Source organism: Lytechinus pictus, chromosome 2, assembly GCF_037042905.1.
Source record: "Lytechinus pictus isolate F3 Inbred chromosome 2, Lp3.0, whole genome shotgun sequence".
NCBI lineage: Eukaryota > Metazoa > Echinodermata > Echinoidea > Temnopleuroida > Toxopneustidae > Lytechinus > Lytechinus pictus.
The window spans coordinates 6,447,247-6,460,874 of NC_087246.1; the positions used below are offsets into that span (position 1 = coordinate 6,447,247).

Consider the following 13,628-nt stretch of genomic DNA (forward strand, 5'->3'; position numbering starts at 1 on the left):
TTACTCCGGATGCAGGGAGGTGGAGAATGTCCTTTAAATTCAATGGGGTGACATTGCTGATATTCTTTAATTATCAAAATTTATAGTTAGATTTTTTTTCCACTCCTCCTTCGATGAGTAGATGAGGCAGCTCTCTTGCAAAAGCATTCCCACAGAGGTGTATTGAAAGATACTTACTGTTTCAGAAGCTTGTGCCTCTGCTAGAGGCATCGTCCCTCTTGCTCTCTGTGGAATCTCTTCTTCTTGTTCTTCTTCTGCTGGTGGAGGAGGCATCGCCCCTCTTGCTCTTTGAGGCACCTCCTCCTCTTCTTTTGCTTCTTCTGTTTCTTCTTGTTCTTCTTCAACAGGTGCTGGAGGCATTGCCCCTCTTGCTCTCTGTGGTACCTCCTCTTCTTTTTCTTCCTCTGTTTTTCCTTGTCCCTCTTCAGCAGGCGATGGAGGCATCGCCCCTCTTGCTCTCTGCTGCACAGGTTCCCCTTCCTCCTGTCCATCACCTAACTGTTCTTCAGTCACTGCTTCTTCTCTACCTTCAGCAGGTTTACTATCATCCTCCTGTGTCTCAGCAGGTGTTTCAGTTTCACCCTTCTCCCCTTCATCTGCTGGTGGAGCTCCATCATTTCCTGCATTATTATTGGTATTTTCTTCAGCTGGTTCTTGAGTTTCTTCTGTCTGTTGTATTACTTGGTCATCCCCTTCTCCTCCAGTCTCTGCACTGGGTTTAACGTCTTCTGTACCCTCCTGCTCATCTGCTGGAGTATCTGTTACAAAATAAAAAGGGGAAAAAATGGCTTTTGTTATGTTTAAAATTATCAGTTGGAAAATTTCATACTGATTAAGAAAAAGAAAACACAAAACAAATGTTCAAATTGAAAATTAACTATAATGCAAATTGTGTTTCAAACAAAATACAGATATTTACTGTATTGATAGATTAATGCTAATATCTTTTAAACCTGTGTTACATTTTATATAGGAAGTTCTTATTCCATGTTTCATATCATGAAAGACATCTTATGCAAATTATGTGAACTAAAATCTGATATTCATAGGTAAAATCCTTAACTGAAATGTCTACAATAAATAAATTATAATACTAGAATGGTACGATTTCATAGTAATTCACATAATTAAACCAAACTTGAAAGCACTTTTCTAACTCATAACATGTTGGATGAATTGCAGCTCTATCTCTAATCTCTAAGCTCTAATCTGGGGCTTATTGATGATAGAATCAGCTATTATTTGAATTATATCATATACATCATATCAGTAAATCAGTGTTACTGTCAATAAAAAGAATTGAACCTTGGTAATACATGGTTATATTACATTTGCTCCGGTGACAATTGCTCCGCTGTAAAATCCACACACAATGGAATGACCAACTTCAACCCTAAATTTAACATTATACTCTATTCTTAACCTAACATAAAACCCTATTGCAACCCTAACCCTTACCCTATATTTTATACAAAATAAAGCCTGGAGCAATTAACGCCAGAGCAAATGTTGTGTCACCATTATACATACCTTCCGTAGGGGGCTGAGTTTCAGCTTCTGCCATGACAATCTTCTTTTTCTTAGATAATTTTGATTGGCGGTAATATCTGTCAGATAAAACAAAAAACCATTGATCTTCATATTAAGGTTCACTTTCTTTATTGGGGAATAAAATGTTAATACTAATAGCTAATTTTCTTGAATCAAACTATGTGCAAGGCTGCTTACAAAGCCCATGTATCGCGCTTGGGAGCTATGCATTCGTGGCTGCTTATAAAACTTTGGAGATTACATTGCCCATTTTGAATGAATTTTCTACATGTTCATCCAGATCGAGGCAAGAAAGCATCTTTTATATTTTTGGGGAATTATGTAACATTTATTATAGTACATGTAAAAGAAGATACACAATGACCGCGAACCTTAACCCTGCATTACATAGACAGATAATCATTTAAAAGTCTTACCCAAAATGGTGGAAAAATATTGAATTTCACGCATTTCATGTGACGACTTAAAATTTCAGCCTTTCTCATCAAAATCCCCAAAATGTGTATAGTCAAGTTCAATCTCAAAATGACTGGCCAAGGTTTTTTCGAAGAAAATCATTTATTTTTGTTCAAATTTTCATGAGATTTTTGGCACACTTACTAATAAGAATATAAGGAACATTATAAACTGAAATTTTTTTGTGAAATAAAAAGATATTAATGTTAAATCTTGATTTAAATAGTTAGGTGCACAGACATTGGCCCCCCTTCATACTATCATCCCTGTACTGGTGTGTAGCCAACATTGTTCAGTGGAACCAATTGTACAAAGACTGAAGCTTTTTATAGTCTAGTCTACCTTTCTGGATATTGAATGCATGAACAGGAGAGAAATGATAGGACATTAATGAGACTCAAATAATGCTCAGTAAATTAAGAAATCTGTTGTTCAGTTTCAAGATTTTTAACTTTTTGGTGTGATTAGGATGGTATGTTCAAAACAATAATTTTTTTTTTTTAAAGCCACCCTAACCCCACCCACGGAAACATTCACCACGCACAGGAAAATCAAGGCACAGCGCATGCAACACTTCCATGGGATAATACGTAATGGGACTAACTAAAATTCATTAAATCAAATTAACATTTTCTTTGTCACTTAATTAACGATGTGAATCCACTTTTCCCAAGTAGGCCTATTCACCAATTGGTGAATTTTTAAACATCCATTTTCTTCTCGTCGACGAACATGGAGGTCACTCGGGAATACAAATTTTTCGTCTAAAGAGGGCACGCGATTCATATTCATATAAATGACACTACAAGGGAAAGACTAGGCACTGAAACTTTTTTTACACGAAAATCGATGCAAAGTATTTTGCGGAGTTGACGAAGTGTCCAATCTTTTCATTGTATAGACTTTGGTATACAGTTCGTTTCTTGTTTTGTTCAAGGCACGTAGAATTTTTATATTTTCTTTTAATTTGTTGTCACTTAAAAATGATTTACAAAGAGGCGCTCATCAGCAATAATAACCTACAAGTATGTCTTTGAAGGTATTGCATTTATTGGTGCCCATATTTTATTGAATAATCAAAATTGTGCGTAGACCTCTCTATGAATTTAGACAAACTTATAAAACTACCAATGAGCTGTAAACTTTATAAGCACCACCATCAGAGGCCCTAGAAGCTCCGCTGACAAGGCCGAGGTAAGCGATTCTTCATTATTTTTCTGATTTTTATAGTTAAATTATTTTGTAAAATCTGGATTATACTAAAATATAGCTACTCGTCGGGAAGAGTCCCAGTGAGTAGATATACTGAGTTTTGGCAAACATTACTTCTGTTTTGAAGCTGTGTTTACCGACTGTGTAATCACATTCGTATTTTGAGGGAGGTATAGCTAACCTTGCACGATTGTGACCCAGCCCAGGCATGGGTCAGGAAATGAAAATAGAAATATAGACCTACATTTATGGCAAGTTCCCCCAAGTCTGCGCAGTCCCCCTTGTCTGCGCACATTCTAGTAAAAGAAGATACGCAACAAACACAAACTTTACACATGCAACACATAGATATTCATTTTAAAAATCTGACTCAAAATGGTGGAAAAATAATAAATTTTGGGCATTTCATGCAACAGCCTCAAAATGCAGCCTTTCTCATCAAAATACCTGAATCGTGTGCAAAGTGAATGGGTGCGCAGACATGGGGTACCATTTTTTTTTTTTCAATCTGAAAATGACTGCCCAAGGTTTTTTCCAAGAAAATTCTATATTTCTTTCAAATTTTTATGAGATATTTGGTACACCTACTCATAATGATATAAGGAACATTATTAACTGAAAGATTTTTGTGAAATAAAAAGAAATTCATGTTAAATCTTAACTCAAATCGTTAGGTGCGCAGACTTGGCGACCACCTAGTCTTGAGGACTCCATGATGATGTCTTTTTTCAATCTTTTGACATATACTTCTTCATCCAATGATGAAGAAGTATATGTCAAAAGATTGAAAAAGAGACATCTGATGAAAAAGTATGTCAAAAGATTGAAAAAAGACATCTGATGAAGAGGTATATGTCAAAAGATTGAAAAAAGACATCACCATGGAGTCCTCAAGACTAGGGACCACCTTCATATATAACAAATGTCAACTTGTATGACCACTTTCGGCCCTAAGTCTAACTCTAGTCTAAGTTACTAAGTTAGAGTAACACAACCCAAGTCTGACATGTGCCAAGATGTGACCACCACACTGATTTTCACAAGCTAGCACATTTAATAAAAAACCAGGCAAAAATGAACAGAATAAAAATAAATTCTCACAAACCTACAAAGTTAAACTCAAACTTTCAAAGCCTTTGTCAAACTCAAACTTCAAAATCAAAGCCAAGGAACCCAAATTAAAAGCAAAAAGGCCAAAGGGCAAGGCCAAAATGATGACAATGCCAGTCATCAAAGTCCCGATTTCAACTAAAAAAACTGCTTTGAAAAGTCGAATTTTGCCCTAAAAAATGAGGAATCTGAAAAACGTGATTTGATTTGTCACAGAAATGAGGCATTTGGCCAAAGACCCTGTGCTGTCACTGTCGGTGCGGTGTCTGTCGCTTCGCCCTTCGCGGACGCGGTTAGGACTAACAACGTTACACGGCTTGAAGCGTTTGGGACTGAACAGATTTCTAACGCAAATTGAGGTGAGCTAGATGTCCGAGAATTCCCAAGCCAAAACTTTTTTATTTGTTATTACAAACGATAGAAGAATTCGTACATTCTTAAATTATCAACAACACACTCAGGTATGAAAATCATAACTTTAGTGCATATAATATGGATAATTTTGTGATAAACAATGAACTTTACCTTACTCAGTTGTCAAGGAGATCTTCTTCTTCTTCTTATGTTGGTTTGAGTGGCGATTAGTCATATTTGACTATTGTCGCCATTGACATTATTAATAAAAAATCTCACTTCTCACATAATAATATTATTACCAATATGATGTATACATATATAAAATATTTTGTTTGTATCCTTCTGATATGAAAGAGGATAATTATGATATGTACAAAAGTTTGCAGTAACTCTTGTCAAAATGGCATATAAACAAAACTTCACCAAAAACAAACCGCTATCTTCAGCTCAGTTCCAACTAGTTGCGCTTGCCCTGCCCTTTCAAAGATGCAATCATACCGGTCAGCACGGTACATTGTGCCGATTTTTCGGACATAAATGCCTAGGTCACCCATGCATAGACGAGGGGGCGCTAGTGTACCTGTGCTTACAGATGGGTTAAACATTAAAATAATTTGTTTCTTTTTTTTAAACAACAACAACAACAAGGCGAAAACACTTGTGGGCTTTGTTAGTTATATGTGCAGAATATATCATATTGTATATATTATATCATACATTATTATGTATATATATATTTTTTTTCTTCTTTTCACATTAGACTTGTACAAGCATATCCATTCATATTTCTTATAGACAATACAATATTAAAATAGTACATCACTCCTTACTAAAACGTTTCGTTCTTGAAACGAAACGTAAAAATGCTTTCTGTATCCCTGGGTCATCTTTTTTTAAATACTCCATTATTTGTCCTGGCTGTGATTCATTCAATTCTACAAGGAGCATTGATCTTTCAATTATATATTTTGGACAATGTAAAAGATAATGTCTGACAGTTTCTACCTCAGGACATCTATCACAAAACCCTGTTGGATGGATCCCTAATCTTAGTAGATCTTGGTTAAGACCAGCGACTCCAAAACGGAGACGATGGAGTACAGTTTCCTGTCTTCCTAGATTACATTTATATGTGGATAGCACTGATGGTTGCAATTCTTTCAGTGCTGAGTTAGTTTTATTCCATCTTTCTTGCCAAATTATCTTACAACTTTTTGAAATAAGTTGCATAATTTCTGATAATGTTATTTGATTATGAATTTCTATTTTGTTTGATAAAGCTTTTTTTGCGCAGGAGTCTGCTATTTCATTTCCTTTTATTCCACAGTGACCAGGGATCCACTCCAGGTATACCTCTATACCTTTATATTTGAGTCTTGTACTAATAGTTAGAATTTCTGTAATGATAGGATCGTCTTTCCGATTCTGTAAAGATAAAAGTGCACTTAATGAATCACTGAAAATAACAACACCTGTATATATATCTAAATATTCTATCCATTCCAGTGCGAGAACAATCGCAATTAATTCAGCCCTATAGGAGGACGTAAAATTCGATAGTCTTTTGCCTTGGTAACAGGAAAAATAAGGTACATAAAAAGCAGCTGAGCTAATCCCCTTTTCAGGGGCTTTGGATCCATCAGTGTATATATGGAGTTGGTGTGACCATTTTGTATGTATCAATTCCAAACTCAATTGTTGTAATTGTATTGGATGATCCGATTTCTTGATTTGTGAACTCAATTCAGTAGATACAACTGGTGGACAAAATAACCAAGGTGGAAAGGATGGAGAAATAATATTTTCGATACTAATTTCTTTTCCTATCTTGGATTGGAGCCTGTAACCAAACGGTTTACTAACATTCTTACCTTTAAGATAATCGAACTGCCAGCATGGTTTGATTCGTGTTATTAATGGGTGATTATTATGTCTTTCTATATTTTGTCTATACTTGCTTGATAACATTTGCCTTCTTAAATCTAAAGGGGGTTCTCCCATTTCCACCTGCAGTGAAACTAACGATGTTAATGGCAGCCCACCAGCACATATTCTGAGTGCCTGATATTGCACCGAGTCTAACAATTTTTTTGTAGTTACTGGAGCACTATCATAAGCTTGACAACCATAATCAAAAATTGATCTAATAATTGCCCTGTAAACCATAAGTAAGGACTTAGATGAACTTCCCCATTTAGTTCCTGTTAAACTTCGCAATATATTTAATTTCCTTTTACTTCTTGAAACTACGTTCTCTATATGGGGATGCCAAGACAATTTACTATCAAATATCATTCCAAGGAAACGGTGATTATTTTTATAAGTGAGTATACTCCCTTCAAACTTGATTGTTGGAGGGGTAACGTTTGAAAGCTTAGTAAAAAATACCGGAACAGTCTTCTCAATAGAAAATTTGAAGCCCCAGTCTTTAAACCAGGTACATAATACATCTAGATAAGTTTGTATCCTTAATCTAATATTCTCTACATTTTTTCCAGAAAACCATACTGCACAATCATCAGCATATATGGATAATGTCACTTCAGGATCAATTGGAATATCTCTCATCATGACATTATATAGAAGGGGACTCAGAACACTCCCCTGGGGGAGTCCGTTATGGATTTGAAATGTTCTGGATTCAGTATTTGTAACTCTTACCTGAAAGGTACGTTCTGTTAGATAATTTTCTAAAAAATGTAACATTTTTCCTCCTATACCACATTGAGTGAGTTTGTACAGTAATCCATCAATCCAAAGACTGTCATAAGCCTTTTCGACATCCAAAAATACTGCAAGAGTGTGCTCACTGCAATTGATAGATTTTTGAATGTCATTTTCTAATAAAACAATATTGTCAGTAGTACTACGACCTTTTCTAAAACCACTGATGAAATTAGGCAATAAGTTATTTTTATCCATGTACCATTGCAATCTGTCTTTTATCATACGCTCTATAACTTTGGCAAAACAAGATGTAAGTGATATTGGTCTATAGGAGATAACATTTTTTGAGTCCTTACCAGATTTCAAGATTGGTACTAAAATTGAGTGTTTTAGAGAACTCGGGATATCCCCGGATTCCCATATTCTATTAATAATGGTCAACATAATTTCTTTTGTGCTTTTTGGCATATTTTCGTATACAATGTATGGAATATTATCTTTTCCTGGAGCAGCAAATTTACTAGATATAACTGCTTTCTCAAATTCATTCATCGAGAAAGGTTCATTAATAACATGTTCATTTTGGTAGAAAGAATTTTGTACTTCCTTGGTTAATGTTTTATTGGAATCTTTATTTTTTTGTCCTAAGGATTGGAAATAAGTTCCAAAAATCTCTACTCTCTCTGTTAAGGACGTAATGGCTTTACCTTTCTCAATCAAAATAGGCATATTTTGTGATTTTTTGACAGGTACACCATTTAAACGTTTTATACATGACCATATCTTTGTCTCTGGCATGAATCTGTCTAGTCTTCTGCAAAAAGCTTGCCAATATTCTCTTTCCGCTTTCCGGAGAACTCGTTGGGCTTCTGCCTTCTTTTTTTTGTATTCGTTAATTCTATCAAGTGTGATTTTTCTTGATAGGTGGTTTCTTATTCTATTTCTTTCTTTAATCTTTTCAGTACATTCCTTGTTCCACCATGGGACAGGATTTTTCCCCGTCTTTCTTTTTTTCGGGACTGCTTCATGAATACATTCCTTCAAGCGTTCCATAAATGAATAAAAAATGTTCTTAATACCATCTTCAGATTTAATTATTTCATTTTTTATGATATTTTCACATTTGTATGCAAATATGGGCCAGTTAACATTCTTGAAAGAAATATGTTCATGAGGCATGTTATCTTTGGCCTGATTACTTAGATTTTCATGATTTTTACCTTTCTTTCCAAGTGTTATTTGTATAATAATTGGAAAATGATCGCTCCCTAAGGAATCTTCCATAACCTTCCATATCGCCTTACCGGCCAGTGATGGGGAGGACATACATAGATCTAAGCACGAAAGCTTTCCAGTACAAGGATCAAGTCTAGTTCCTGTTTTATCATTCAATACTATTAAGTTATTCTCATATATAAATTGCTCAATGGCTTGTCCATTTCTGTCGGTTTTGTCACTGCCCCAGAGGGTACTATGAGCGTTGAAATCACCTAAGATTATTAGGTTATCTGTTTCATTAACATTCTTCAACAATGTGTTTAGAATTGATTCGTTTAATTTTTTGCATGGATTATAAAAGTTGATGATAGATATTTTTTTATTGGTGACATATATGTTCACATGTTGTAATTCTAGACTTGAATCATTGATTGGATCTTCGTACTTAATCCTATCATGAATATATATTGCACAACCCCCTCTTCGTTGACCTTCCCTATTTCTTGGGAGGCATGTATAATTTGGAATACAAAGTGAACTATTATCATAAAACCACGTTTCTTGAACACAAATTAAATCATATTCTTTATTTATTTTTAGATGATTAAGTAGCTCTTGTCCGTGCCCTAATAAGCCCTGAGAATTCCATTGAAGAATGGAAAGTAGGGCAAGGAAAGCGTTAGTTCCTGCGTTGTTGAGTTATGATTTCCTTTTTTTGTTGCCGCAATCTTCTTGCAGCGGTTAAAATTAAAGCATTTATTTCTTCTTCTTCTCTCCCTTCAGTTAATGACATAATCAATTGACATATAAAAACAACAATTTGCTCATCACTAGCTAGACTTATGAAATTAGGTGTGGTGTTCTTTGCCGATGTACCGGCTGACCTGGTAGCCTGGTCTTTAACTGCAGACAGTGGCGTATCCCTTTGTTGGGTGTCGACAGGGAGGTTAGTCTCCATAGGTAGTTCACTTGAAACTGTTTCTACCTGTGTATTTGTAACTTTACTCTGGTCATCTGTTAAGTTGGTTTTTTCTCTTAACTTAGGTACTGATTGGGAACATTCTTTAGCATCTTCAGTGACTGTCTGTGTGACCCTTTTTTCACTTTGTGTTTTCCAGACCTGGGATGCTTCAGCATATGTTAGCTTTCTTATTATCTTTATTTCTTGTACTTCTTTTGCTTTTTTTGCCTGCTGGCATCCTTTAAATGCAGCGGAGTGTTCACCTCCACAATTGGCACATATTGGTGTCAATTTCTTTGGGCATTGATCAAAATTATGGTGATCTCCACATCTAACACATCTAATCTGAGATCTACATATATCAGCAGTGTGACCATACCTTTGACACTTAAAACATCTGAATACAGGAGGGATATATGGTTTTACTATAAACATCTGGTAGCCTAGATTGACATTCTGAGGGAGATCTGCCCGACTAAAAGTAAGAATCACACTCCTCAAGGGAATAAAAGTAGGCTGATTGATATCAACATCTTCTCTTTCTTTGTCATTTTTGTTTCTCTGATATTTCTTTACTATTCTTTTTACTGCTGTCACTTTCTGGTCCCTCAATTCTTCAAGAATATCCTCTTCTGATGTTTCAGTTGGGACACCATATATCACTCCTTTAATTCCCGACCTACTTTCCGTGACCTTTACTGGTATATTACCAATGTTTTGCATCTGTGCGATGGATTTCATTTGCTTTAGATTGATACACTTTACCAGCAACCCAGTGCTAATTGGTTTGATAAACTCTACTGGTTGTGAACTCACGTCTCTGATCGCTCTTTTAACTTTTAAGGGATCAATATTCCTTAAATTCAATTTCTTCTGTCTATCTATAGGTGCTATAAATAGCTTGAAATCAGACAATCTTTTGGTCGAAGTAAAACCTGGAGTACGATATGATGTATTCGAGTCAGAGTCTGACGATGCATTTTGATTAATATTTTCAATTGTAATCTCGTCACTCTTTTCTCTTTTTCTTTTTTCTGGTTGGTACGAAGTGCTTTTTTTTCGACGTGGTCTTTGTATCATCCAAATATTATCTTCATCCGTACTCGTTATTGTGTGGTCCGGCTCGGATGCCGCCGGCCCAGTCGCCATGATTGGCCTTTGGTAAAAGGGCGGGAAATTTGAATGTTAGTACGGTGCGTATATAGGTGCGACCTGCGACATAAAGTAAGTGTGAAGTGCTTAAAAAGCCCACAAATGTTCGCTTACCCTGTCACTTGACCATATAGCGATGTTCCAAATGCACAATTTAGACTAACAACGCGGTATTGGTATAATTTACAGAATTTTCCTGATATTTTCCTGATTTTTTCAGAGAAAGTGAATTGCACGTCCTACTATTGCCACGTAGGTACCTTTGGTCTTTTGAAATGATGGTTGTTTACGCGATCCTATGGTATCTTCAATGCGTCTTTTTTTTTCCTTTTCCTAATCAGATTCGATTGTCAGACTTATTCCTTTTCTCTCCCTAATAAAATGATTACTTTACGCCCGGTACATGTATTTTATGTCAATTTATCTATTTGATATCTAATACATGTAGGATGATCACAGGTAAGTTTTAATAACATTGAAATTGTTCAATGGAAAACAAAATAAAACGTAACTATACTCATGATCGAAATCGATACGAAAGTGTTTTTGCGTTGTGTGATAACTATCATTTACACATTTACCTGACGGCGACTACATGGGGGAAAAATTAGGAAAGGGGGAGTGAAAAGGAAAGGAAGATAATGGAAGGAATTTTAAAAAATTCTACATTTTTTTGTTTTTATTCAAAGAGTGTCCTAAGCCTTATACCCCTCTGACGTATGAACATTTTATAGAATATTATAGACTGTGCAGCGATTTTGCTCCCCCTACCCTATACAGTGCGTATCAAAAAAAGTTTACACTTTGAAAAAGCCCTGGGGATTAAAAAATATACAACATGTGGGTATTTTTTTCACATATAATGTTGGTTTTGGGTCTCATCTATCCAATGAAAGGAAAAGTTTTGACAGAATGTTACAATTGAGTGAGCACTGTCCATTTTTGTAAAGCTCGCAGAAATCTGTTTGCGCAGAAATGCTCGTTTTCACGCTGTGTCAAGGGGAAAGGGGCGAAATCAAACTTACCCTGCGAAACATTTCTCATACATGTCCCTTGCACTTTAGTCAATTGAAATTAAACGGATACATTTAAGCATTTTGTAACAATTTTGCCACCCAAATTGAAATTTCAACACTTAGTAAGCACAACCTTTACCCTTTTTGTGCCAGCTGGATCTGAGGACATAACTGAATCTGAACAAAAATTTATCAGACATCTCCAGCATTTTTTTCACTATTTTTTTTATCATTTAAAGTGGGTTTCAGTGGCGTAACTACGGGGGGGGGGCATGGGGGGCACGTGCCCCCCAATCGGCTGGCAAAAAAAAAAAAAAAAAAAAAAGGGGAAAAGGAGAAAAAGAGGGAGAAAGGGAAAGAAACGTAGTGGGAAATAAGAAATTATTGTTCATTATAATGTTATTATATGATTATGTTATGTTATATTACTTTAAAAAAATCATAACTTTATGAAACAAAATTTGCTCAGGGCCTATGTCTTCATTGTTCCTGGCGCTCGCATCGTCTGTTTAACGAGATATATAATCCCGTTGTACTAAAACCTCCCGTTTTCAAGTCAATATACACCAAATATATTTCCTCGCACTTCGAATTATTATTGTTTTATGTAGTTACATATGCTTCTTTTTCATGACTACTTAAAGTGGTTGCCCCATTTTAAGGTCTTAATATAAAACACTTCCTGTCCGTGCTTACGATCGCATTACTGGATAGCTGAGATATGTCTGCTCTTCATGAATTCCTAAAATCAGTCCTTAAAATTTAACTTTTTTATCTGAAAATCAAACATTTTCAGCTTGCGCTTCGCGCTCGCATCATTTGGTTAGCGAAATACGCATGGTCTTCGTGAATTCCTACAAACAAGCCTTAGAATTCCCCTCTTCAGTTCTGAATTAGGTAAATTTCCAGCTCGCGCTTCGCGCTCGCAATATTTGATTAGTGAGATGCGTATAATAATCATGATTACAATGACTACAAAAAAAGTGCTTCATGTGTTTAGATGTAATTCTAGTAACATCAGCATGCACTTGGCACTCGCATTAGATGACTATGGTGAGATATGTGTACTCTTAATGGATTCCTTAAAAAAATAGCCCTTAAAATAGCCCTGTTCAGGGTCAAAATATACAAAAATTTCAGCTCGCGCTTCGCGCTCGCATCATTTGGTTAGTGAAATATGTATGGTCTTCGTGAATTCCAACAAACAAATCTTAGAATGCTTCTCTTAAGGTCTGAATTTCCTAAATTTTCAGCTCGCGCTCGCAATATTTGATTAGTGAGATGCGATATGATAATCATGATTACAACGACTACAAAAAGTGCCACATGACTGTTTAGATGTAATTCTAACAAAATCAGCATACGCAAGCTTGGCACTCGCATTAGATGATTATGGTGAGACATGTATATACTGTTTGTTTTATAGCAAGACAGGTATGTATCATGATTACACAAATTTGCTTATAACCCTTTTTAATTCTGAATATCAAAAAATTTCAGCTCGCGCTTCGCGCTCGCATTATATGATCAGTGAGATACATATCCGCTTTAATGGCACTGTCCTTAAAATGTCACTATTACTTATAGGTCAGTATACCTGGCAACTAAGCGCGCTTCGCGTGCTCATTAAGTGACTCAATTTTTTTGTTGGTGCCCCCCCCCCCCCAATGCCGTGACCCACGGTACGCCACTGGTGGTTTTACATATCATTTTTCATTCAATACTTGTTTCTCCACTTTTTTCAAGCTTGAAAATGATTAACAAAATGAAAATCGAGTCTAAGTCATTTCATGTAAATCACAGCAGCTCGGTGTAAAGCAAATGTCGTCATAATGGCCTTGTTGTGTGGGGGCAGTAGCGGACCGTGACCCGGAGGAGACAAAGCATTGGAGGGGCGCTGTATTGTTTGTGAACAATGCTGTGCCCCC

The 13,628-nt window shown here is 35.9% G+C and overlaps 1 protein-coding gene across 4 annotated transcripts in view; it reads right to left on the minus strand.

Moving 5' to 3' along the window:
* LOC129254931 (cilia- and flagella-associated protein 251-like) overlaps positions 1-10,996 on the minus strand; it is a 30,140-nt gene extending 19,144 nt beyond the window's left edge. The window contains exons 1-3 of one of the 4 annotated variants that reach the window (XM_064108099.1): positions 10,945-10,996; positions 1,531-1,607; positions 178-758 (exon numbers count right to left, since the gene is read on the minus strand). In XM_064108099.1, the coding sequence (XP_063964169.1) occupies positions 178-758; positions 1,531-1,564 (615 nt within the window). In that variant the 5' untranslated portion in view covers positions 1,565-1,607; positions 10,945-10,996. Of the gene's footprint in view, positions 1-177; positions 759-1,530; positions 1,608-4,854; positions 5,181-10,798 lie in introns of those variants that run through there. The other 3 variants (XM_064108102.1, XM_064108100.1, XM_064108098.1) reach the window with 3 other exon arrangements.
* Between the last annotated feature and the right edge of the window lie 2,632 nt (positions 10,997-13,628).